The 26,828-nt window shown below is 41.5% G+C and overlaps 1 protein-coding gene across 1 annotated transcript in view; it reads left to right on the top strand.

The window, feature by feature from the left end:
- The window catches only part of LOC138149208 (polycystin-1-like protein 2), a 124,762-nt gene that overhangs the window by 28,849 nt on the left and 69,085 nt on the right, over positions 1–26,828 (top strand). The window contains exons 9-20 of the mRNA XM_069072232.1: positions 452–569; positions 2,235–2,442; positions 3,891–4,008; positions 4,659–4,812; positions 7,779–7,955; positions 11,876–12,025; positions 13,474–13,664; positions 15,817–15,942; positions 19,178–19,366; positions 19,892–20,010; positions 20,187–20,313; positions 24,912–25,043. Coding sequence (XP_068928333.1) covers positions 452–569; positions 2,235–2,442; positions 3,891–4,008; positions 4,659–4,812; positions 7,779–7,955; positions 11,876–12,025; positions 13,474–13,664; positions 15,817–15,942; positions 19,178–19,366; positions 19,892–20,010; positions 20,187–20,313; positions 24,912–25,043 — 1,809 coding nt within the window. The remainder of the gene's footprint in view (positions 1–451; positions 570–2,234; positions 2,443–3,890; positions 4,009–4,658; positions 4,813–7,778; positions 7,956–11,875; positions 12,026–13,473; positions 13,665–15,816; positions 15,943–19,177; positions 19,367–19,891; positions 20,011–20,186; positions 20,314–24,911; positions 25,044–26,828) is intronic.

Raw genomic sequence — 26,828 nt, 5'->3', positions numbered from 1 at the left:
TTTTAAGCAGGTTCCAAGAAAACTTGATCTTGGTAGCATTCCTAGATTATTTTTGATAGGTATGCACTAAAGCCAAAGTGGACATGTTCCTGTTTTGTGTTCTGAGATTGAGAGGCCAGATTATACTACTAGAACAGGTCATTCCTTTCTGAGGCAAGGGAAATCTGGCTATATGTGTGTATATGCTTATCTACTTGTGGTTTTATTGGTGTAGGGAAAATTTAATGAGGAAATGCCTTATACCAAGGTAGATCAGTACCTGCTCTGTGACTTGTGGTCTTCAAGAGTAGCTGAGGGCACCGAGGGGTTAAATAATTTGCCCAGAGTCACCCAGCCCATATATGTATAGGCAGGATTTGAACCCCAGGCCTTCCTGACCCTCTTCTATACTAGAATGACTCTTTGTATGTGCTGTTACTACCAATCATTATATTCTTCATTTCTTCCCTAGAAGGATAAAGAGAAAAGCCAGCTGTATATTAAGCCAAGTCGGTATGTGGATCCTTTCACCATGGTGACTCTGGGCTGGCCAGATTACAACGAGAGTCTGAACTTTGTGTGGTCATGTGGTAGGTGCAGAACCGTTGCTACAATCCTGGCACTTAGGACAAGTGGTATAAACTATACCATGTAATCAACTCAAGTTTTAAATACAAATTCAGTGGGGGTGCAAGGGTCCATCTTGAGATACCACCATATGAGGAAAAGACAGAGACCAAGAACATACCAAGGTCACTGGGGGTTGCTGCTAGAGAGGAGGGGTAAATGGGACTGAGTTAGGAACTCTCCTGTATGTAACCACTCATGGGAAAAAGCATGCCATCTGGTAGATTATTATTTTTACTAATTATTCTTGCTCACTAGGAGCTAAACTCAATTGTTTCAATGTTGCTGAAGGCTTATAAGTACTACTGGCACCCTCTGCATTTTAGTATCCTGAGGAACAGCCCCCACTGCTACCACAAGATCAGTTATGGCTCCAGGGAGGTTCATTCAAAGAGTATAGCTTGATTCCTACTGCCTACCCTCAGAGCCTCAAGCTTTCTCCCATCTAGACCTGATCCCATCTATGCATAAAAGAACCTTCTTCCCCAGTCCTTGTTTTGGCTACTTCCTTCTCAAAAGGTATAGTCTTACTGATTGCCTCCTTATTCACATAATAGTTCCTGCTTAATGGGCCTCTAGAGTTTCCTATGACTAGTTGTTGCTTGTCAGACTCTTGGGGACTCTGTGGCCCATGTTATCAATGATGTTTTCTAGACAAAGATACAAAGATACTGGAATGGTTTGCCATTTCCTTCTTCAGTGGATTAAAGCAAACAAGTTAAGTGACTTGCCCAGAGTTACACAGCTAGTAAGTACTTAAGGCCACATTTGAATTCAGGTCTTCCTGACTCTAGGCCCAGTGATCCATCCACTGAATTACCCAGTTGATGAGAAAATGAGAAAGATGAGAAATGAAAGATAAGAAAACTGAGGCAAACAGGGTTAAGTGACTCACCCAGGGTCACACAACTAGGAGATATCTGAGACCAGATTTGAACTCAGGAAGATGAGTCTTCAAGACTCTAAGCCCAGCACGCCATCCACTGTGTGACCACACTGACACCAGAACTGAGAGAGACCCTAAAACAATTAATGTTAAAGGAAAGACCTTTAGAACACAGATCTTCTAGTCTAACCCCCTCTCTTTACAGAGGAGGAAACTGGTGTCCAGTAGAGAGACGTTATCTCTCTAAAATAACTCAACAAATTAGTGACAGAGCAGTTTTCCAACCCTAGTATCCTGATTCCCAGCCCAGGATTCTTTTTATCACCCTTGGCTGCCTTTCCTTGTGCCCAGACTGTGCCACTAGAGTAAACTGACTCTTTGAAATTTTGACTACCTGTAGTGTTTGGGAAATATACACTTCTAGGTAGGAGAATTTTCTATCCAGTTAAAAGGCCACCAGAGGTCCAGAAAACTTTTCTCTTGCTGGAAATTTCTCCAAGGTTTACTTCCTGTCTAAGGAATTAGAGAAGAGGGAGCATAACTGGGCCTTTCTTTGTGACTGAGGGTCTTCAAGAACTGAATGTGGGTTGACTCTGGACACACTCTGGAAGGGCTTTGGGGACCAAATTGCATACAGTTTGCCTTTTCCTCCCCCAATAAAAATTGAGGATAAGCCAGGGATGAACCAGAGAATGCCCAGTTTTCTCCTTCTGAGAGAGCTTCTTGTTTGTTGTCCTGGCAGGGAGGTGCTGGCCTCAGTGGAGTGAATGTGTCCAAAAGCAGCTGCTCCTCACAGACCAAAGGGAGATGCTGATAGAGCCTTTCTGCCTGCCTCCTCCCAACTCTGCTGTCACCCTCCGCATTCTGGTACATGGTGAGCAGGGAGAACAGTGGCAAGATGAGCAGTGCCTCTATGTGACCGCGGAGCAGAAGCTGCGTCCTCAAATCAGGTTTGGGATTTGTGAATCTGTTCCTTGAGGGCACGGGAGGCATATCAGCCTTCCCTTGTCTCCTTCCTGTGTATGTACAGCACCCTGGCCACAGGAGCTCAGCACATATTTGTAAGTGGATGAATAAATTAATCATTTCACATAGTCATGATCCAATATTCCTCTCTTGGGAGTAAGTAGGCTGCTTTGGAAGCTCATGGGGGAAGGGAGCAAGCATTTGTTAAGCACCTAGTATGTGCTAAGTGCTTTACAAATACTATCTCATTTGAACTACCAGGAGGTTCTGTGTTCTGTCACTATCTAAGCTTTAGAGACAGGGGAGATAGAGGGAACTTACACCCCCCTAAGGAATGGAAGGGAAGGTGGGGAGAGAATCAATCAGCAGGTATTTGAGCACCTACTCTGGGCCAGGTATTATGCTAGACAATCGGAATACAAAGACAAATTAAAACAGTCCCTGCTCTAAAGGAGCATACATTCTATCTGGAGAGACAAAATGCACACATGTACAAAATAAATGCCAGTGGAGGGGGGGGGTGGCGCGGGGTGGCAGTGTTAGGTGGTTGTAGCTGTGAGAATCAGAAAGGCCTAGTGCAGAAAATGTATTTGAGGTGAGTGTTGAAGGAAGGAAGCTAGGGAGTCTAAGAAACAGTGGTGAAAAGGGAGTAGATTCTTAGCATGGGGGAACAGCAGGTATAATGGCATGTAGATGGGAGACAGAGTGACATGCTAGAACCAAGTTAAAAGGTTGGAAGGCAATAGCAAAAAATGCTGAATTTACTATGATGGGCCTGAAGGTCTTAATCCAGTCTTTCTTGACTTTTCAGTCAAAAAAGTTCATGCAGTTTTGTGAAAAATCTTTGAAAGGCTGTCATATGGAACAAAGATAAAATTAGTAAATAATAATAATAACTCAAATTTGTATAGTGCTTTAAGGTGTGCAAAGCACTTTATATATGTTATCTCATTTGATCCTCCCAACAAACAACCCTGGAAGGTAGGTGCTATTATTATACCCATTTTGCAGATGAGGAATTTGAGATAAACAAAGCTTAAATGATTTGCCCAGGCTCCCACTGCTAGTTTCTGAGGCAGGATGTGAACTTGGGTTTTCCTGACTCCAAGACCATTGCTCTATTGACTTCACCATCTAGATGCTTATTAAAGTTCTTTTGTTTGACCCAACAACAGGGCAGAAATAGAAATAGTGGATGGAAATTGAAAAGATGTCAGGGAAAAAAACATCAAACTTTCTAATAATTAGAGCGGTCCCAAAGTGGAATAGCCTGCTTTGATAAGTGGTGGACTCCCTTCTCTTCAGGTAGACGCCATACGACCACTTCTCAGGGCATGTTACAGCTGGGCCTTGTTAGTGAATGTCTTAGTGAATGATGACAGTGGTCACTTCTCACTTTCCGATTTTGTATTTTTGTGATTCTCACTTCCAGTTGTGAAAAGAATTGCAAGCCAATGAATGTGAATGAAGAAGTCATGTTGAGGGCCACTTGTGATGACCAAGAATCTGTGACATACAGCTGGTATTTAGATACCTCCTTCCAGGAGAAGGTGAGCCAATCTTTTAAGTGCATTAAAAACAGTAATCATGGAGCACTAGCGTTATGGCCACCCCTTGAATGAAGCTTCAGGGTTTAACTTCTCTGGAGTTTAAGTCTCTGAGATAATGTGATAAGGGTCTGTCTTCTGTATTTTGTTCTGAAGCTACTGGAACCTAATTCTAGGACTTAGAGCACTGGAGGACCCCAGGGATGTGATCTCTGAGAAAATGATTTTAGGGGAAAGAACCCCGAGTGAGGTTTATGCCATTTTGCCTATTCGTCAGATTATAAGACCAGGCTACCTTAGATGTGCTTGATGAAACTGTTGAGGTCCCAAGTCACAGAAGAGAAGCCTTAATCCTATTCTTAGTATACAAGTGTCCCAAGGACTCCTTGGTGTGGGATAGATCCTGGTCCCTCTAGGAGGGATGGGAAAATCCCTGGGTGGTTTCCTGTGTGGGTAGGAGAAAGCTGCCTGAGATCTCCAAGCAGCTGGCCAAGGGTCCTGAAGGCCAGGGCCGGGAGTTGGGGTTCAGTGATGCAGACTGGCCTTTTCTCTTGTCAGGAGCTGAATCAGAGGGGCCTTGAAGGGACCAAGGACCCTATACTATTCATGAGCTTGGTGCATCATACAGGGCTCAAGGTCTATAAATGTTTTAGGTGTACCTCCTTCCTGCTGTCTGTGGTCTCAGTGGATTTAGGCCAAGCTCCTTAAAGCTGCTACAGAGGAATACCTCCATACTGCTGATGAATAGCTCCTTCCTGTCTGAACTTGGGGCCTCAGCCACTGATGCACTTCGAATTAAAGTCACAGGTAGGCAAGTATAGGAGAATTTTTTTTTTTAACTGGACCTGTGATTCATTAGCTTAGAGAAATCTCAGTGAGGAAATGACCTCTATTCACATGGCTCAGCATCTACTCTGCAATTTATGATTCCAGAGAATTGCCTGGAGCCCTGAAAAGTTGATGATTTGCCTTGGGTCATACAGGTAGTAGATGCTGGAAAGAGGCAAGACTGAACATAGGATGTCTTGACTCCAAGACTAGTTCTTTATCCAGTTTACTACAATGCCTCTCATGAGAGATAAATATAAAGTATATTCATATATATACATATAGTTATATCTATAGTTATCTATCTTTCTATCTATTTAGTTATTTCCAAGAAAGCTCAGAAGTCAGCCCTTCCTTGGATTGGCACTAGGTACTAGAGTAGATATTCTGGGTGCAAGAGTGGAGAATTTCACAGCTTCATTCAATTCTATATTTACTCCAGCATGTATGTACTTCCCTTTAAACAAACCCATTATATGAAAATCTGGGTTTTCTGCTAATAACAATGAGAACAACTCATTATAACCCATTAAGGTTGTTTGCTTTTTGTTTCTTTTGGAGGGGGAAAGGCAAGGCAATTGGGGTTGACTTGCCCAAGATCACACAGTTAAGTGTCAAGTGTCTGAACTCAGATCCTCCTGTCTTCAGGGCGGGTGTTCCATTCACTGCTCCACCTAGCTGCCCTGAATTAAGGTTTTTAAAGTGTTTTCCTCATAAGAATCTTATAAGATTGGTAATATGAGGAAACCAAGTCTCAGAGCAGTTAAGAGTGAGGTAACAGCTATGGAGTTAATCTAAATAGCAAGGTCATTAGATTTTGAAGCCAGAGAACCTTTGTTCACATCTTGATTCTGTCTCTTACTACTTGTGTGACCTTGGACAAATCACATAGCCTCTGAATTGCAATTTCCTCATCTGTAAAATGAAGGGGTTGGATTGGATGGCCTCTAAGGTCCCTTCTAGCTCCAGGTTTGTGATCTATGATCCTAGGTCTCTTCACCTATTATCTATAGAATAAGGGGATTTGACTAGACTACCTCTAATATCCTTTCCCCCATCTAAATCCTATTATCCTAGGTCACTTGCCTAAACTCTTATAAGTAAGTATCACAGGTGGGAGGCCAACATAGGTCTCCTGATTCCAAGTTGGTTTCCATTTTACTACACCACATATTCTCTTAAGATAAATTATGGGGTGTTGATTTGCTTTACAAAGGATTTATTTATTAAACACACATTTCCCCCCAGAGGCACATCATTTACACACAATAAGGAACATTGATGTAAAACCCTGCTTTACTCCATTAGTAAAGAGCCTTCTTTAAGAGTTCCCATCCTCTCAGCTGAGGCTTAGAGGTTTCTATCCTTTTCCCTACCATGACCTGTTATACACAGACACCAATGACCCCTCAGAGCCATAGCCCTGGTCCAGTTCCACATCTAGGTTTCAACATTGGCTCCTCCTCTAGGTTCAACCATTTCTGTAGCCACATCATAACAGGTATATTTCCCTTTAAACAAACCCAATTTATAAAAATCTGGGTTTGCAAAACAATCATAACAACAACAACATTGTTTGTATTTCTATTGCACTTTAAGGCTTACAAAATCCCTAGATAGAGGTGAATCAGGAAAATAAAGCTACCTTAAGCTAACACTGGTCCTTGGGTGAAGTGCATGATAGAAATGGGACACAGGAAGATGGTTTTAAAAATAATTATATTTTATTTTAACATTCATTTTTACAAAATTTGAGTTCCCAGTTCTCTTCCTTCCTTTAGTCCTTCACCTACCCATTGAGAAGGCAGGCAATAATGACATCAATTTATATGTATGAAGTCATGTAAAATATATTTTCATATTAGCCATGTTATAAAAAAAAGACAAGAAAATTTAAGTGAAAAAGTCTGCTTCAATTTACACTCAGAATGAATGAGTTCTCTCTCTAGATGTAGATGGCTTTTTTCTTTGAGTCCTTTGGAATTATCTTGGATCATTGTATTGATTAAAATAGCTAGCTTTCACAGTTGATCGTGACACTATTGCTGTTATGTACAATGATCTCCTGGTTCTGCTAATTTCATTTTGTATCAGTTCATAAAAGTCTTCCCAGGTATTTCTGAACCTATCCCCCTTATCATTTTTTATAGCACAATAGTATTTTATCACAGTCATATACCATAACTTGCTCAGTCATTCCACAATTGATGGGTATCTCCTCAATTTCTAGTTGTTTGCCACCACAAAGAGAGCTGCTATAAATGTTTTTGTACAAATAAGTCCTTTTCCTTTTTCTTTGATCTCTTTGAGATACAGACCTACTAGTGGTATTGCTGTATCAAAAGAGTATGCAGTTTGACTTTGGACATAATTCCAAATTGCTTTCCAGAATGGGTTGGACCAGTTCACAATTCTACCAACAGTGCATTAGTGTACCTACTTTTTCATATCCCCTTCAGTATTTGTCATTTATCTTTTCTACCATGTTAGCCAATATGATGGGTGTAAGGTGATACCTCAGAGTTTTAATTTGCATTTCTCAAGTTATTAGTAATTTAGAGCATTTTTTCATGACTATTGATAACTTGGATTTTTTTTTAACTGCCTCGTCATTATCTTTTCAGCATTCATCAATTGGGGAATGGATCTTCTTTTTTATAAGTTTGGCTCAGTTCCCTATATACTTGAGAATTGAGGCCTTTATCAGAGCAACTGTAAAGAAAAAAAATTCCCCATCTTTCTGCTTTCTCATTTTGGCTGCATTGTTTTTGTTTGTGTAAACCCTTTTTAATTTGATGTAATCAAAATTATCCATTTTACTTCCTGTGATCTTCTCTCTCTCTTATTTGGTCATAAACGCTTTTCTTATCTCTAGATCTGACAGGTAAATTTTTCTGTGCTTCCAGGGAGATGGTTTTAAGCAGTCTCCTCTCTTTGATTTTCAGCAATAACAAAGTGGGCCTATGGAGAACAGACCTACATTGTCAGCACCCTTTATCCTCCTGAGGTTCCAGTTTGTTCTGTCATTCCAGAGCAGGGGACCATTCTGTCAAGCTTTAGGATCTCCTGTAAGACATCTGCAGAGCCCGGCTTGTTCATCTATTGTTTCTGCCCGAAACCAGGTACAATCTAAGGACTTCCCTTTTCTGTTGGTTATCCCACAGAAACTGTTCAGAACTCCCTATGTCTTTGCAGGGACTAGTGTACAATTTGGGACTAGGTAGAACTATCCATGTGGCAATGAAGTTTTCAATGTCAAGAGTCCACCGTGGTAGTCTAGGTTCCTATCGTTCAGTTCACATTGCAAAGAAGACCAGTAGGGCATCCTTCCACCAGTGACAGGCAGTGTAGCTGAGTAGAATTAGCATGGGAGTTAGAGTCAGAAAAGCTGACTTGAAATCTCAGTTTTCTACCTTCTCTTCTACTTGTGTGATATTGGGCAATGCTGCTTGGATTCTTTGCTCATATGAACTAGATGAAGTTTATTAGTAGCTAGGTGGTGCAGTGGATAGTGCACTGGGCTTAGAATCAAAAAGACTCATCTTCATAAATTCAAATCTAGCCTCAGACACTTACTAGCTGTGTGACCCTGGGCAAATCACTTAACCCTATTTACCTCAGTTTCCTCATCTATAAAATGATCTAGAGAAGTAAATGGCAAACTATTCCAGTAACCTCACTAAGAAAACCCCCAAATGGGATCACAAAAAGTTGGACACAACTGAACAACAACAACAGATGAAATTTAAGCTTCCTTCCAGCTCTCAATAGTATAAAATTAGAAGGTCCCTTTCTTGTCTCCTTTTTCTACTGAACTTTTTCTTCCCAGAAGACAGGCTCCCTCACCACCACTAGCATGAAGAAAATAGAGGGGCAGAAGAGAGACAGGGAAGGATTAGCTTCCCAAGCCCCCATCTATTCACCTATCCAATGTCCACCTGTGGGACTGTGCATGAACAGGAACAAATATAAAATTGGGACTTAGGTAAAGGGTGATTTCTGTTTTGCCTTGACTAAAGCTTTCATGGTAACCTTGACTGAGATTGATGGATTTTGATGAAATCTGGGACAAGTGAAAGTGTAACCACTAGTTATTGGTCTGATGCTTATTGGCAATTTAATCCATGTGTCAGAGGCTCTCTCCTAATATGAAGGACTTAGTTATATTTTGGGGAAGGAAGGAAAGAAACAAGTGTTTATCGAAAACCTACAGTGTGTTGGGCTCTGTGCTAAGCACTTTATAAATATATCACATCACTTGATCCTCACAACAACTGTGGGAAGTAGGTGCTATTGTAATCCTGATTTTACAATTCAGGAAACTAAGGTAAACAGAAGTTAAGTGACTTATCTAGGGTCACAGAGCTAGTAAATGTCTGAGGTTGGATTTGAACCCAGGTCTTTCACTCCTTCCTGTCTCACTCTTCTCCTCTCTTCTCTCTTGCTCCCCATATTTTCCCTCTATCCTTCTCCTCCTCCCCCCCCCCCAGTGTTGCCAGATCTTGCCATTTCTACCATGACAACATATCTAGCATCTGTCATTTTCTTTCCACTCACACAGCCACCACCTTAGTTTCAACCCTCACCACTTCTAACCCGGACTTTCGAGACAGACTGTGCTATCAGATGCAGAACCAGTTTTTTTTTTTTTTAAAGCAATTGGGGTTAAGTAACTTGCTCAAGGTTACATGGCCAGTTATTTCTGGGTGTGGTGCTAAGAATCTGAGCCCAGATTCGATCCCCAGGTCATCCCGACACTGGGGCCGGCGCTCTTACTCTCTGAGCCACCTGGCCACCCCAGAACCAGCTTTCTTAAAACACAGCACTCCATCTCCGTGTCTCCATGCTTTTTCATTTACCTCTGTCTTACAGGAAATCCATTAGTTTCTCCGAGACTTAGCTCAAACCCTACCTTCTACATGAAACCTTTCCTTTTCCTTCCTGTTGCTAGTGTCATTCCTCTCTAAATTACCACATATTTATATTGAATTTATTCTGTATTTGCTTAGGTTTATACAGTATCCTGGTACTTATTTTGCATATACTTAGAGATGTACATATAATCCTCCCCAATAGAATATAAATAAGCTCTTTGAGGGCAAGGACTGTTTCATTTTGGTCTTTGTAAACTAAGTGCTTCATACAGTGCCTGGAACATGGTAGATATTTACTAAATGCTTGTTAATGGACAGAAGAGAGACAGCATGGAACAGTGCATAGAGAGCTGGCCTTGGAGTCAGAAATACCTGGGTCCAAGTCCTACCTTGGAAACATCTTGGTTGTGTGATCCTCAGACTATAAATATCTGAGCAAGTAGTGGTTTACATTGCTGTACTGGGAGGAGTGCCCACTATCAAAAAAAACCACAGGTCTAAGTATTAAAATAACATTTTTTTAAAAAGGACAATAATACAAGATGGGCATATATAGATAGGTTGTGATCTGATGGAATATCTATGTCAACGAGATTACTCTTCTCACCTCTACCTGTTACAACTCTGGGCCCTTTGATTGTAGGTCAAATACCAACATCCACAAGAAGCCTTCCCTGATTCCTTGGTTACAGTGAAATAAAGGCTTATTATAAAATGACATTACTGATGTCATAGGGATGATCTAGGCAGAGAAAGGACATTTATAGTCCACCCCCCTCATTTTTACATAGGGAGAAACTGAAGCCCAGAGAGGTTACGTAACTTGTCCAAGGTCATACAGGTATCAAATAGAGGTAGGATTTGAACCTGGGTCTTTAGATTTCAAAGCTAATGGTCTTTCTACTGTATCATACTATCTCTTAAAAAAAAAAAAAGAAAGAATCTTACCCTCTTGGCTATTAGAACACTTAACATCCCTCCAAATTCTAATTCTATGATCCCATGATCCCATTTTGTTCCAAGGGAAGCTAGGTTGGGTTATTCAAATGATTTCTTCCTCCCCACCCAGGATTCTTCTGGGGAAAAATCTGCATCAGGGGTTTGGGTGGGAGGATGGGGGTGGTGGAGACAATGGAATCAGCTGTTCCTGCCATAGCTTGCACTAAAGAAAAGGAAATTTTAAAGTCACTGGATCATAGCTTTAGAGCTGAAAGGGATTCTAGAGACCATCTAGTCCAAAGGAATGTGCTTTTAAAGCTGGAAGGGCCTAAGAGGCCATGGAATCCAACCTGCTCAATCAATTTTACTAGCAATGTAACTTTGGGCAAATTAAGAACCAAGGCCCAGAGAGTTTAAATGATCTGTCCAAGGTCACACAGAGATGGTTCAAATGAGCAGTCAAAGTCTTTTGACCCAATACTCTTTTCATTGTTCCACACTGTCACAGGAAGTTATGGCTTAAGCTCAGTCATGGTTGAGGTGACCATCTATAAAGTTCCTCTCATGGTCAATGCCTCTTGGCAAAAATCCTTCAAGGTCAAAAGCCACAGAAACTTGGGGAACTCTGGGTAATATCTACAGAAACACTTCTGATTTTCCATGTTTCCATGATGACATCTCTAAAGGACAGACAGTCCAGCCCCAAGATGATGGCTATACATCTATACAAAATGAATCCTGAGAAAATTTTCTAATGGGCACCACTTAGTTTTTTTTTAATAATATTTATTTTGTCCTCCAATTACATGTACAAACAATTTTTAACATTTGTTGGGTTTTTTAAGTTTTGAGTTCCAAATTCTATCCCTTTATTCCTCCCATCCTCCCCTCTCTGCGACGGTAAACAATCTGATATAGGTTATATCATGTGCAATCATGTAAAATATTTCTACATTAGTAATTTTGGAACCACTTAGTTTTAATTTGGTAAAATTTGCTCTGTGGTAGAAGATCCTGAAAATTATGACTACATTCAGGAAAAGTTACAAAACCACTAGTACTTAAATTTAGTTTAGTTTCTTGCATTATTATTGAATTTGGTGTTTGTAAGTTCTTTGTTATGAGTGTTTATGCTTCTATGATCAATAGTGTTTCTTTTGTAGGGCTTATTATCTTTTCAGATCTCTGAGAAAGTTCTTTCCCCTAACTCTTCATCTTCCTATTTTTAGATTCATGCCTCTATTGTGGTCACGAGTCAGAACTCTCATCAGTTTATCTGCCACTTGGAGAGGAAGAAAATAACTTTGCTCTGAAAATTCTCATTTCTGTTGCTAATAAAGCTGGAGATACAGTCCATACCCATGTAGCAGTTAAGGTAGGTAATATCCTTTCTCACTCCTTCCCTTCCTACCAAAGCTGGAAGGGACCTCCAGTCTCATCATTTTACTTATGAGGAAACTAAGGTCCAGAGAGGTCAAGTAATTTGCCCAAAGTTACATTGCTAGTAAATAACAGAACCAGAATAATAAGAGGCAGTGTAAATAGGGCTTTGAAAGTGGCACCATATGACCTCTCATTCTTGGTTTCCTTATCTTTAAATGAGGTTAATAATTATACCTTCCTCAGAGGGCTGTTGCATGGATAAGTTGAGATAATATATATGTAAAATACTTTTGCAAAACTTAAGGAAATAGATAAATATGAGTTATTATTTTCATTTGTGTGCCTGATTATTAGAGAATTGGGACATAGGATAATAGATTCAGAACTGGAAGGAACTTAAGGAGCTATTGAGTCCACTAGCCTCATTTTACAGATGAGGAAAATGAAACCCCAAGATGATATATGATAAGAAAAATTAACCCCATGTAGCAGCAAGCACCCCAAGTGTCCTCAGGGTGGCTGCCAATGCAGGTTCTTGGATCTGCTTTGTTAAAGGAAAGCAGCTCAAAATGGGTTAACAAGCTTACTTTAATCAGTCAAACATATATCATTTACCTAGTTCAGGGGAAAAAGGTCACCACCTCGAACTTCAGAATATACAGACAGAATTATCAAGACAGAGAAACAGATCAAGTACACAGGTTTCCAAACCGTCCAACCATTACATCCATACCAAATCAACATCTGGGTTTTTCAAAGCGGGGGTGGGGGTGGGGGGCTCTCAACAACAGATTCCCAGAGTCTCATCTGATCAAATCACAGAAGACTTCTCAAAGTGAACCCCAAAACAAAGCCTCAAATCAGGGTTTATATAGCCTTCTCCTGGCTCAGAGAATGTAACAACCTTCTGAACCCAATGGCCAATCAAAAAGTATCTATTGAAAAACAAGCCTCCCACCCCAGGCTTCAGGTGCACTTTAGCCTAGGGGCAGCGAAGATCTTAAAAATTTACATTCCCATTATACCCCAGAAAGGTTAATTTTAATGTGGTTATAAACCATGTATATTCCTATCTTCCTTAAGTATCTGTTATATGACCATTTCTCCAATGGGATGTATGTATAACCCTTATAGATATGTATCAGTTTCTTATATATTCTGAAATGTCATCTCTTTATTTATGCTATATTTACTGCATATTTGCTGTAAATATTCTTTCCAATGCCGATGTTTCTCAGCATGGAATTTCTTTGGCCCTTGCATTCTTTGCTGCTCTTCACATCTTTGTTTTTCACTCGCCCCATGTTAAACTTGCTACGGCCTGCCATTATTTGCTAGAAGAGAACTCACAACTTATGGCTCTGGCATCTATCTATCCGTGTAGTCCTGGAGGCCAGGCCACTTTCTCAACCTCTCCCAATCTTGATTTCTCCCATTCAGGTAGAGCAAGAAGGCACAATCAAGGGAAAACAGATACTTCATACACTGATATCAGAGAAGATAAACAACATACCAACAGGAAAGAATGGCAGCATGGCACTTATCCAGTTGTCTAAATCAGTGTCCTCTGTCTTGAATCTGGGGGGCCAGGATGAAGGTTTACCTCCATCTCTGAGAAACAGCCCTGCACAGGAGGTCCTTGATGTGGTTTATCTTTTGGATTGTGGAAAAGACCAACCCTTATATCAGCAAGCCTCTGGCCTAGTGGGGAGGGGTTAGGCTTTAGAGATGTCTGATCATGGCCATGAAGAAATTGTTGGTGATAGAGTCATAGGACTTAAAGCTGAAAGGGGTCTTACAGATCATCTAGTCAGCCCTTCAGTTCCTCATTTGGTACCAGTAAAATGCCTAACACAATAGAAATTTAGTAGATCCTTTTTAACTCATTTATTCATTCATTCACATAATCCCCTGTTTCACAGATGACAACACTAAAGCCCATGGAGGTGGTATAATTTGTCCAAGATCACAGAGGTAGCAAGAAGCAGAGCGGGAATTTAAACCCAGGTCTCCTGCCTTATGATCCTTCACATTCATGACATTTCTTCATCCTGTTAGTCCCTTCAATTGGGCATCACAGGCTCAGAGAGGGAAGGGACCTTAGAGTCTTCCTAGTTCAATGCCATCATTTTGTAAAGGAAGAAAATGCTTCCTGGGGAGATTAAGGGACTTGCCCAGGATTCTACCAAGAGAAAGTGGCAAAGGTATAATTCCTCTGACTCCAAATCCAATTCTCTTTCCACTGAATAAATCATGCTGCCTTCATTAAATTAAACTTTGGGGGGGGCGGCTAGGTGGTGCAGTAAGTAAAGTGCCGGCCCTGGAATCAGGAGGACCTGGGTTCGGATCCGGCCTCAGACACTTAAGACACACACAAAAAAACCTAGCCATGTAACCTTGGGCAAGTTACTTAACCCCAACTGGCCTCCAAAAGGCAAAAAAATAAATAAATAAATAAACTTTGGAGTTATTTTCTTGATTTTTTTCTCCCTCAAGATCCTCTCTTTCACCTAAGGTTTAAGACACAGTCTTAAACAGTAAAATACATGTCCAAGCCCATGTCCTCAGGCGTTAGGGGTCTCTGAATGTCCTGGGTCCCCTCCAACTCAGCAGTTCCTGGGAATCTGTGGATTCCCTCTTGGACCCTGGCAGAAGGGTCTCTACAATCATACCCACTGGGAAGATCTCAGGGCTCCCCAGCAAATTCAAAAGAAAGAGTTCCCCTCTGGGCTATGCCCATGTTCTCTTACATTGACAAAAAAGGAACAACCAGGGAACTATTGGCCAGATTTGAGTCATGGGAAGAACGCTGTATTAGGAATTGGCAGGCCCAAATTGAAGGCCCAGCTCTAACACCAAATCACTGAATGACTTTGATCAAGTCTCTTCTCCTCTCTAGTTTTCAATTTTCTCATTTATAAATTTAAGGTTCTGGACCAGATGGACTCTAAGTCCTGCTCTTCCCCTGTCCCAGTTCTATTATTCAATGTTCTAAAGTCCTTTTGAGCTCTGACAGCATTCAGTGTTCCCAGAGCAGTAGAGACCAGGTTATGTGGGTGGCAGGATTGTGGCCTACATTGGCCAACATCAGCCCATCCTAGCTGTGCCTCAGACTAGGCCAGACCTCCACTACACTGGATGGATAGAATGCAAAGTAAAGCGTTAGGAAGGTGCTTAAAGCCCATTTGGTTCAACTGGCTCATTTTATAGGGGAGGGACGTTGAGGTCCCATAGGGGAACAAAGACTTTTATTCACTGAGTGAGAGGCAGAGCCAAGGAAAGAGCTCAGGCCTCAGGGAGGCATTCTTTATTTTATATCATGTTGCCCCTAGGTGTAGAAGAGATGCTGGAAGCACTCTAGGCTCAATTCTCCTCCTCATATTAAAAAGCCTTGAGACTCTGAGGGTCTCCTATTTGTCCCCACGCCTTTGAAGGTTGGGTCTTGGAGAGTGGATGCCAATTTTGCAACTATCTTTGATTTCTATATCCCTGTTCAAAGACTGCCATGTCTAGAGAGCAAAGTATATGTTTTTAAGTGAAGACAGTGAAAATATAAGTAAGATATAAGTAAATATAAGTAAGAGATTCATGACAACCTTGGAGGTCAGTGGAAGATCTCTGTTGTAGTTAAGGGCCATTAATTCTCAAACTTTTATAGAAACAGGCTTAACATGATTTTACATTAATTGGTATTAATTAGCATTTATGTACAGTATACCTTAATCAATTTTTTATCCAGCCAGCAAATATTTATTAACTATATGTAACTTCTTTCTTCCATCCTAAGGTCAGAGAGCTTATCTTGAGGACCCTGACTTCAATTCCTGCTGATGAAATGCAACTGGCTCTAGGGATGGCAGAGGCTCTGAAAGACATCACCTTCCGTCATGAAGAGCTCTCCCCTTTAGCCCAGGTCAGCAGCATCCCAACTCCCACCCTGTCCTCTACCCTCTGTGCAAGGACCTTCAGTTTACTTGCACTAAGTAAAGCCCAAGGTAACATTTCTCATCCTCAATTTTCTTATCTATAAAATGAGGGAGTTGAACTCATTGGTGTCTAAGATCCCTCCCATCTCTAAAAACTATGGTCCTGGCATGGTCAGAATTTAATACCACAGATACTTAAAGTTTCTTTTGTGTTCTTGTGGATCTTAGGGCTTTTTTGAATGAAGTTATTACCATTCTGTTACAAGTGCTATTATTTCTAAAAGCAAAGACCAGTAGATTCATAGCTTTGATTCTGTGATTTTGTTAGCAGTTATGGTTCCCTAGGCTTCTTAGGGCAATCACAAAGCTGTCACAGTGTAGTGTCTAAAGGAACACAAAACTTGGAGACCCCAGTTTGAATCTTATGCTTACAAATGATTCCTTGACAAGTTAACCTCACTATGCCACAGTTCACTAGTCTGTAGAGGGAGGATGATAACTCTTTCACTTTCTTCTACACAGGGTTGTGAGGCACATGTCCAAGCCCATGTCTTCAGGTATTAGGGGTCTCTGAATGTCCTGGGTCCCTTCCTGACTCAGCAGTGCCTGGGAAGCTGTGAACTTAGACAGAAAGTGTTTTGTAAGCCTCTTAAGTGTTGTTAGTGTCACTTTTTTTTTTTGCTTTTTGGAGGGCAATTGGGGTTAGTGACTTGCCCAAAGTCACATGGCTAATTTTTGTGTTAAGTGTCTGAGGCCGGATCCTAACCCAGGTCCTCCTAACTCGAGGGCCGGTGCTCTATTCACTGTGCCACCTAGCTGCTCCTACTGTCACTTTCTTGATGGAAGTTGAATTTTCTCCTGGTTTTACCTTTGTAGTAAGTGAGATATTGTTTTCAAGTGTTTATTTGTGTATTATAAAAGTGCCATTTATGCTGCTGGGTATCCAAGAATTTCATATAAGTCTTATCTTTGAGTGATACCTAGGTTCACCTAGCCTAGTAGTTCTTGAAATGTGGTACAGGGACCCCTGGGAGTCCCCGAGACCTTTTCAGGGGATCCTTGAGATCAAAATTATTTTCATAATAATACTAAGATGTTTTCATTTCTAATATGGTAAACATTGATAGATATAACCCATATAAATGAAGGTTCTTTGGGACAGGGTGGATCCTCAATAACTTTTAAGAATGAAAAAGGATCCTGAGATAAAAAAGTTTGAGAACTGCTAATCCAGACCAATCTAGATCTCACAACCATCCTGAGAGGTAGGTGCAGTTATTACTACCATTTTACAATTTAGGAAACTGAGGCAGAGAGAGGTTAAATGACTTGTCTGTGATCACACAGCTAGTGTCTGAGGCCACATTTAAACTCAGTCATATGCTAGTCATAACAAGCATTTTTCATGCTCAGGCTAAACAGTGTAAAATTGGATTTGGGGAGTAGAAAGAGACCCTAGGAAATAGTAAAGGCATTGAGGAGAACCTGTCCTGGGATAAGGGAATGGGGAGAGGGAGCAGTCAGGGAGAAGAAGCTCCTATTTTAATTAATCATTCTTAACTTGATACTAAGCAGGGAAGCTAGGTGGAACAGTGGATAGAATGCCAGGCCTGAGTCAGGAAGATGCCTTTTCCTGAGTTAAAATCTGACCTCAGACACTTATTAGCTGGGTGACCTGAGCAAATCATTTAACCCTGTTTGCCTCAGTTTCCTCATCTGTAAAATGAGCTGGAGAAGGAAATGGCAAATCGCTACAAGATCATTGCCAAGAAAATCCCAAATGGGGTCCAAAGACATCCCCCACTGAAACAAATGAAAATGACCGAACAAGAAAAGGTACTAACCAATTGTTTCTACCTGCTGAAAGTATGTTGTTATGGTTATTGCCCTCTAAATTTAAGTGCACCTTGGCACAAAGATACAATTTCCTCCCTCTGATCATGGCTTTTCCAAAACTCTCATTTTATGGAGATAGAAACTGAGACCCAGAGAGATGCTGAAATTCCCCTCTCTAGAAGCATTCTCCTTTTCTTCTATTTTTCCCCATTCCCTTATATGCCTCCTTCCCATAGCTGCTTTTCACTATTACTGCGACTTTCAGCCCTTCTATACCTCTCTGTTTTCCTAGGCTGTCAACTCATTGAGACCTTTCTTCTCTCACCTCAGTCTTGAGCTTGTGGCCAGTTGTTTTAACAAATCATCTTCTTCCACCTTTGGTACGCAGGGTCTAAACAATCTAGCCACCATGACCTGGCCTTCATTCAGCAATGTTTAACAGCAGTGTTTAAATAGCAAATGTTTACTGAGCAAGACCTTGCACTAGGCACCATGGGGGATACAAAAATAAAGCCAGTTCAACAAACATTTATGAAGTGCTTACTATGTGCATTGCTCTATGCTTGTAGCTGAGGATATTTGGCTGGAGTGAGGCCCTGGCCTTAAGGATTTCCTTGGCATAGGGAACACTTGATGTGGAAAGTGATTCCATTGATGCATATCACCAACTCACGTATAACTCAATCTTTGAGAGCAGCTCGGGGCATTGAGCACTAAACAACTTTCCCACGGTTACCTAACTAGTTTGTGTCAGAGGCAGGGTTTGAACCTTCCTTACTCCAAAGGAGCCTTTTATCCACTCTGAAGCTCCGAAGTTGTGAATACAATAAGGAAGTCAGCCATAGTCCCTTCCCTCAAGCAGCTGACAATCTCGTGACTGGGGGAGGTGGGACTGACCACTGGAAGGAAGAGATATGATAGGGATACAAAAGATTATGATGAGGTAGAATGTAAGAAAGGGGAAAGGACAGATTCAGACAAAATGCTCTAGAAGAATTTGAGGAGGGAGAGAGCCCTCTTGATTGTGGAAATCAGGAAAACCTTGATGATGGAAATGGCATCTATGCTGGTTCTCAAAGGGAAAGAAGAATTTCAATAGGATAAGAAAGGGCAGTGTGGTTCCTGTCCTCATGGAGCTCACAGTCCACCTGGGGAGATAAGGCATGGACACAAGTGATTCTAAAACAAGACAAGTCAATCAAAATCCTGCTCAGGTCCCACAGAATTTCCTCATTTGGGCTCTCTAAGTCCCTGTGGCCTGAAGGGGACAGTGCTAGTAGCTTTCCACTGGAAGGCTGTACCCTTGTGCAGCCTGGCCTTGGGGCCAGTCAGCTGCTGTTTAGTTCTGTCCTCACCTAACTCTCCCATTCTTTTTTGGGGGACAAGCTGGTGGCCAGCCACGTTCTTTGGAATGTCAGCAGATCTCTGGCAATGAGGATGTCTAGTCCTGAGGATGTCACCGTCAGACAGAAGCTCCAGATGACGATCATGCACCTGTTTCATGCAGTGGGAAATGTGCTTGAAGCATCCAGGAGACAGGAGCCTGAAAAGCCATTGGGCTCTGGTACTAGCCAGGTCATTGTCACTGAGGAGGAGCAGCAAAAGGCACTGCCTGTCATAGAGATCTCAGGGGACTTGTGGCCAGGCCCTGTGCTAAGTGTGGGGGATACAGAGAAAGACAAAAAGCCCCTCCTCTCAAGGAGCTCACAGTCTCAAGGGGGAGATAATAAGAAATCAGCCATGCACAAACAAGCTACATACAGGATAAACTGGAGATAATCAACAGAGGGGAGGCCCCGGCTTTGAGGGGGAGCCAGGATAAGATGGCAGTAAATACAACCTTTATCAACAGGGGACTGTGGGAGATAGCAGAACCCTCTTACTGCTCCCCCTTGCCAAAGTACCCATAGACCATCCTTCCTCTCACCCCTGTGGGAGTCACACTTGGCCAAATCTAGCCCAGGCCACAGGGGAGAATGACCCTCCTTCTGTGATCCATTGTAGTTTTCTGTACCACATCACTAAAAGCATAGCCTTGTAGGAGAGAAATCTGAGCCTAGGAAGGACAGATGGACTGAGCCATGTTCCTCTCTTTGGCAGGTGGTTATGCAGCTGCTCAGTGCCCTGGAGAATCTACAGAATGCCCTCTTACTGGGAAGGCCTCCTAGACACCATCCCACCATGCTGAGTGTACCTACCATCTCCATGTATATCAACAGGTAGTGGCAAGCTCACAGCATCTTCAGGAAAGGCCTTGGTCCTAGTGGGAAGCCACATAGGTAGTGGAAAGGGTGTTGGATTAGTAGTGAAAGACCTTGGGCATGTGTATTCATCTAATGCTGATTTTCCTCCTCTCTCTCCCCCTTGGGGGCTGTTTGTCTTTCATGGAGGTTAGAGTGCAGCCTCAAGGTCTGGATGGTGCTTCCTTTCATCTCAACATGAGCAATTCTGCTGTCTTCACCCTGCCCAGCATTTCCTCCCTCAACTTCTTAGGGGACCATGATGAACCTGTGGATGTAAGGGTGGGTGTTCACCCCCTACCTCGAAGATTATAACACCTCAGATTCCTTCCATGTTTCCATTTGTTACCCTACGTGCAAATGACTAGTGAGAAGTGGTTTTCTAGGTATCCATGTTAAAGAGATACTGGGAAGAATCTCTTCTCCAGGCCTTAGTTTATTCATTGGTAGAATGGAGGAAATAATCTTTGCATTACCTTCCTCACTGCACTGTGTGAGGATTAAGTCAGATACTGTATGTAAAATATTCTGCAACTGTTAAAGCGCTAGAGAAATGTCAACTGTCATCATTGAGTCCTGCCTCTGCCACTTCCTAACTGCATGACTGTGGGGAATTCATTTAACCTTTCTGGAACTCAGTTTCCTTGTCTGTAAAATGAAAGGGCTGGAACAGATAACCTCTAAGGAAGACCCCTTTAGATCTAAAGTCACTATTATTTATTTATTTATTCATTCATTCATTTAAAAAGGTAAGTTAGAATTGATCCTTGTAAGAAAATCACAAGAACTAAAAAATTTTTAAAAACCAAAAACATTACTGGAAGAAATCAATCTGGAATGAAAGAAGTAATATATTAACTCTATTTGGCCCTGGAAAGCAGAACTAGGAAGCTGCAGTAAATCAAAATTAGGCTTGATTAAGGGAAAACTTCCTAACAATTATAGCTATCTAAAAAATGAATTGGGCTGTTTTTCCTCCCACTGGAGGTCTTCAAGCAGAGGTTGATTGACTCCTTGCCAGGTAAGTTGTAATGGTGAGAGGTGGACTAGAAGTCCTCTGAAATACTTTCCAACTCTGAGATTCTGGGATTCAATCCTTTTCTTGGCTTGAGGGCCCAGAGAGGTAGATAATAGGAAAGTAGCCACTGGGATCCCCCAAGGCTTCAAGATTGATGTTTGTTTAGTTAAGAGGGCTGCTTTTTAAAAAGAAAATTAATTTATTTTTAGTTTTCACCATTCATTTCTATAAGCTTTTGAGTTTTATATTTTCTGATATAGGCTCTACATATACATGCTTATTAAACATAATTTCACATCAGTCATGTTGTAAAGAAGAATTAGAATAAATAGAAGGAACCAAGAGAAAGAAAAAAGAAAACAAAAAAGAGAGAGCAAATAGTACACTTCAATCTGCGTTCAGACTCCATAGTTCCTTCTCTGGATGTGGATAGCATTTTCCATCGTGAGTTTTTGGAATTGTCTTAGATCATTCATTGCTGAGAAGAGCTAAGTCTATAGAAGTCAGCTATTGAACAATGTGGATGTTACTGTGTATAATATTCTCTTGGTTCTGCTTACTTCACTTGGCATCAGTTCATATAAGTCTTTCCAGGTTTTTTTTAAATCCGCCTGCTCATCATTTCTTATAGCACAATAGTATAAGAGGGCTGCTTTTTATCTCACTCTTTGTCCTCCCTCCCTGGACTTCTTCCTCCCACACTTGACTCACAGGTGGCTGTATTGAGAGCCAGTATTGTGTGTGTGTGCTACACACCCCATTCCTTTCCTTACTGTGACCTCCTGCTTCTCACTGGGACTTCTTTCTTGCTTTTTTCCTTCCTCCTACTTTCCAATAGTTCTGATCCAAACCCTCAGTCCTGACTTGAGACATATGCCCAACCCAGCCCAGCCCAGATGGCCTGGGAAGCAGTGTGGTCATGGTATGAGGTAAGAGCTACAGACTAGGAGCTAGGAGGTTTGGGTTTAAGTCCTCTCTCTGCCACCAACTCTGTATGTCCTCAGAAAAGTAATTTTTCCTCTCTGGGCCTCAGTGTTTTCATCTGTAAAATAGGAGATTTCGACTAAAATGATCTTTAAGACTCCTTCTGGCTCTAATAATCTATGAGTCAGTGTATCCCAAATGGGATTTCTTCCTGAGGACTAGGCTTGTTGGCCTGGGATTACCAAGGTCCCATTCAGTCCTGCCTGTGAGACCAAGGCCCACCTTATTAGTAACAGCTGTTCCTAGTGGGCCTCTTAAAGCAGCAATGGGTTCCCCTTCACTGGAGGCCTCCAAATAGAGATTGAATAACCATATTCTAGAGGAAAGTTCTGCTGAGATATTGGTTGGACTAGCTGACCTCTGGTCCCTTCTAGGGACAATTCTGAATCTACTGTGATTTCCAATGATTCCTCCAAGTGTGGTTATGATGTACAGACATGGTTACAGACCATTTGAACTTGGAAGGTAGAAGGACTAGGGGAGGGCTGGAATGGAGTAGAGAGATGGGAAACAGTGCCTCATAGCTGCCCATCTTATAAAATTATCATTCACTGTCTAACTACTTGTGGATAGGAGAGAGGGGATTACAATCACTCTCCCCTCCTTTATCCCAGTATTTTTAACCGCATGCATCCATCCTGAATTGGAAGTCTTCTAATCTGGACCAAGTCATTCATGCTCACCCCACCCTCTTCCCTACTAAAGATTCAATGACCTGGTTTACATTGTCAGAGGAGCCCAGGAAAGTTTTGATCAATGAGAAATCTGTCCTGGCAACAGCCTCTTGCTGATTCTACTGTCCATCTCTTTCATCATCTGCCTCCTACCTCTCATTACTCTTACCTCCCCAGGTCCACTCACCCAGCCCCTATTTTCCCCTCCACCCACTCCCCAATAACACCTGCTGATAATTAACTTCCAGTCTTAACAAAACTCATTCCTCATAATTGCTCAATGAGAGATAACTAGGACAAGTATCATTGTCCCCATTTTACAGATGAAGAAATTGAATTCCAGGCAGGGGTTTGCCCAAGATCATAGAGCTAGTACTTAAGTATAGAACCAAGATCACCTAATCCTTAAGCTTCATGGCTCTTTCTGTTTTGGGATGCATCATTCTCTTCTTTTTAAAATTGTGTGTTCCCTTCTGATTCTTTTGTTCTGTTCATTAGTCATTAAGTATTTATTAAATGCTTACTATGTACCAGGCGTGTGCTGAGCACTGGGGATTCAAAGAAAGGCAAAAACACAGTCTTTGACTTGAAGAGTTACCATTCTAATGGGAAGGCAAAATGTAAACAATTATACCGGTACATATATTCAGTATAAATGGGAAGTTTTGTCTTGGATAAGGCCCTATTCTCTTCCCCTTCTCCCAGACACTAGCCTCCAGCCTCTCATGCTAGGTTAAGCTGGCCTTGCAGTTTGCTACATCCAGAACTGTGCAGGAACTTCAGAAAATCCTTCCCTGGTTTTTCAGCTTCTCTCTTCTATGCTACTTGTTTAGGAGAATGTTGTGTCCATGCTTTCACCGGAGGTCTGGCTACCATTTGGAAGTTTGAACATGTGTTTGAGTAGACTAGAAGGTGGGTCACCTAGATGCTTTCCATCTAACTCATTGACCAGCCACTTTCATACAATCTAATAAGCTTCTTGGATGGCCCAGGCCATCACTGTTGTGAAGTTGGAAAAGAGAAAAAGGAGAAGGTTTGGGAGGAAAGGGATTTCCATACAGCCCAGCCTGTGTTGGTCCATGTAGTTTCAAGTAGCCTATGATATTATGTTCCTTGTAACACCTCAGCATATTTGGAAAGAAGGCTAAGTGCAAAGAATGAATGGCCCAGGAGAAATTTGTACACAATTACAGACACAGTGTATGTGTGACGACCAACTTTGATAGACTGAACTCTTCTCAGCAATGCAGGGTTATAAGACAACTCCAAAAGACTCATGATGGATAGAGATGTCTACATTCAGAAAAATAACTAGAAAGAACAGAGTTTGCAGATTGAAGCAAACTACCTGCTCACTTTCTTTTTCTTGTTTGGTTTTGTTTCCTCTTTCCCAGTGTTCATTCCATCCGTTACAATCCTTTTTTTATAACCTGACTAATGTCTAATGTGAAAATATTTGCAGATCCTATACTTGATTGCATGCCACCATGGAGGAGGGGAGGAAAGGGAGAAGGAGAAAATTTGAGACTCAAGGGATTGTGGAACTGAATCTTGTAAATTAGAAGTAAAGCAACACATTAATAAAGACAAAAAAAAAAAGAATGAATGGCAAAGTGAGATAGCTTTAGTGCGGGGATCCCTCCTTACCAAATTGGATCAAGAATGTGATGGTACCTGCTACCATCACAGAATTTCAGAATTGGAAGTGACATCATTGACCATCTAGTTAAAACCATAGCTGAAAACGAATCCTCACTCCAGTACATCCAACAAGTGTTCATCCATTCTTTGCTCGAAGACTTTCAATGAAAGGGGAAACCATTGCTAATTCCACTTTTGAACAGCTCTGATCATTAGGAAGTTTTTTCTGACCTCAAGCCTAATTTTATCTCTCTGCAGTTTCTACAACATTGTTCTGCCCTCTAGGGCCAACCAGAACAATTCTAATGCTTCTTTCATATCCCAGTATTTCAGCTATTTGAAGACAGTTATCTCATATTGCCCATTGAAGTTCCAAATGTTGGTAACTCAGCATGCCAGAGACATAGGACACAAAAATATTACCAATGGAACCCACACTGTACTCACTCCTCAAATGAAGCAACAGTTGCCTCCATGTCCCTTCCATCATGGGATGGAAATTAAGTCTGTTACACTGGCTCCTTCCTCAGCCTAGGCCAAATATTGCTTACTTTTGGTTCTAGATGGTGAGTTTTCCTGAGAATCCCTTCCCTGCAAGTGACAACTTTGATGTTCAAGGAACTGTTGGAGGCCTCCATCTGACTAGCCCTGGGGGTCAGCTCATCCCAGTGAGGGATCTGAAAGACAATATTGAGGTAGGTATTTGGTTCTACTTTGAGCATGCTCTCTGACTTGACAATCAGGAGCTGCGAGAATGAAATCTATTAGTCTGGTTTCTCATTCAAGGTTGAAATTATTCCCCCAAAAAAAGATGCCTGGGGAAAAGGTCTTTAGTAGAGCCTCCTGAGAAGCAGAGTGCAAAGAGGGAATAAAGGTGGTGAGAATATGTTATCCGGTCCCCAGTAAGGGGCTTTTTAGACTTCTTCAGAGTATTTTCCTAGCAGATAAAGGTAACCCAATAGGCAAAGCTCCAGACCTGGCAGTTTGACTTGTCAGTCAGTAAATATTTATTAAGCTACTATATGCTATATACTGAACTCTCAGGCTACAAAGAAAGTCAAAAGACAGTCCCTACTCTCAAGGAGTTCACAAGATTCTTCCCTGAACCCAAGGATTTTGTCATAAGAATAGCTCTTGGAGGTTTGCAAAGCACATATGAACCTTGCAATAACCCTAGAAAACAGAAACTACAGATATTATCATCTCTACTTCATAGATGAAGAAACCGAGACTCAGAAGAGACTTGCCCATGATCTCACAATTATTAATAGTCTGTGACAAGATTTAAACTCAGCTCTTCCTGTTCCAGATGTGGAATATCATATACTATGTCTTGGTCAGTCAATAGACTTCATAGAGTCAGAGGACACAGAGCTCCAAAAGATCTGGGTGGGGCTAAATTCTGGAGGGCCTTGAAAAACCTGATAGTTAGAGTTTAGACTTCTACCAATTGTAAACTGGAGCCACTTAAGCAAGGATTTTTAACCTCAGGCCTGTGGATAGATTTCAGGGGGCTCATGAATTTAGATGGGAAAAAAAAAAACATTACATCTTTATTTTCACTAACCTTTGGTTTCTTTTGTGATCTTTTGTATTTTATGTTATGCATTTAAAAGTATTATTCTGAGAAGGGATCCATGGGCTTCATCAGACTTTCAAAGGGAACTATGACCGAAAAAAAAAAAAAAAGGTTAAGAACGCCACAGTATTGGGGGGATGACAGTTGTGTGTTTCAATAATAGTAGTCTGGCAGAATGAGCTGGGAGGTTGGGGAAGCCCCTTTTATGATAGGGGGGGGAAAAACAGTAGAAATGACTAGGCCTCTCTAAAAGTGACCAATCTTCAACAGAGGCCACTCAGCAGCTACAGGCCTTGGAATATCTAGGTGCAGCTTCCCTTTAGAGGCTTTGAATGAATTGGTAGCTTTCTTTAAGAAATCTGAAGAATGATACAATGTAAAGAGTGATAGATTTGGAGACAGAAGACATGGGTTTGAATCCTAGATCAGCTTAATTCTTATGTAACCTTGAGCTAGTTACAAAATCTTGAAGGGCCTCTATTTTCTCCTCTATAACACAAAGAGATTGAACTAGATTATTTCTATGGTCCCATCCAATTTTGGTGATATTCTCATCATCCTGCAAGACCCCATCAACCCTGAAACTCATACCTATTAGTATCTTCTGCCGTTGGGGCTCCTCCCTCCCTTTGATTGGAGTGTAGAGGGTGAACAGTGGAGTACTCCTCCCAGACCTTCCATTTAAGGACAATACCTGGGGCGGCCATCTCTGCATTTCCCACCTGGCTGCACTCTTCTGGACCTATCATATCCCTGCGTGGTATGTTCTTCTCCCTTTCAATATATTTTAGGTGTTGTCTTCCCTCTTTGTACTGTGAGCTAGCTTTCTTTCTTTCTCTCTCTCTCTCTTTCTCTCTTTCTTTCTTTCTTTCTTTCTTTCTTTCTTTCTTTCTTTCTTTCT

This window comes from Petaurus breviceps, unplaced genomic scaffold (genome assembly GCF_028583685.1).
Source record: "Petaurus breviceps papuanus isolate PSGF00001 unplaced genomic scaffold, PetGlider_PUasm1.0 90845, whole genome shotgun sequence".
In the NCBI taxonomy this organism is placed as follows: domain Eukaryota; kingdom Metazoa; phylum Chordata; class Mammalia; order Diprotodontia; family Petauridae; genus Petaurus; species Petaurus breviceps.
Note: the sequence above shows the minus strand (reverse complement) of the source record. Positions and strands in the feature narration are given on the sequence as shown.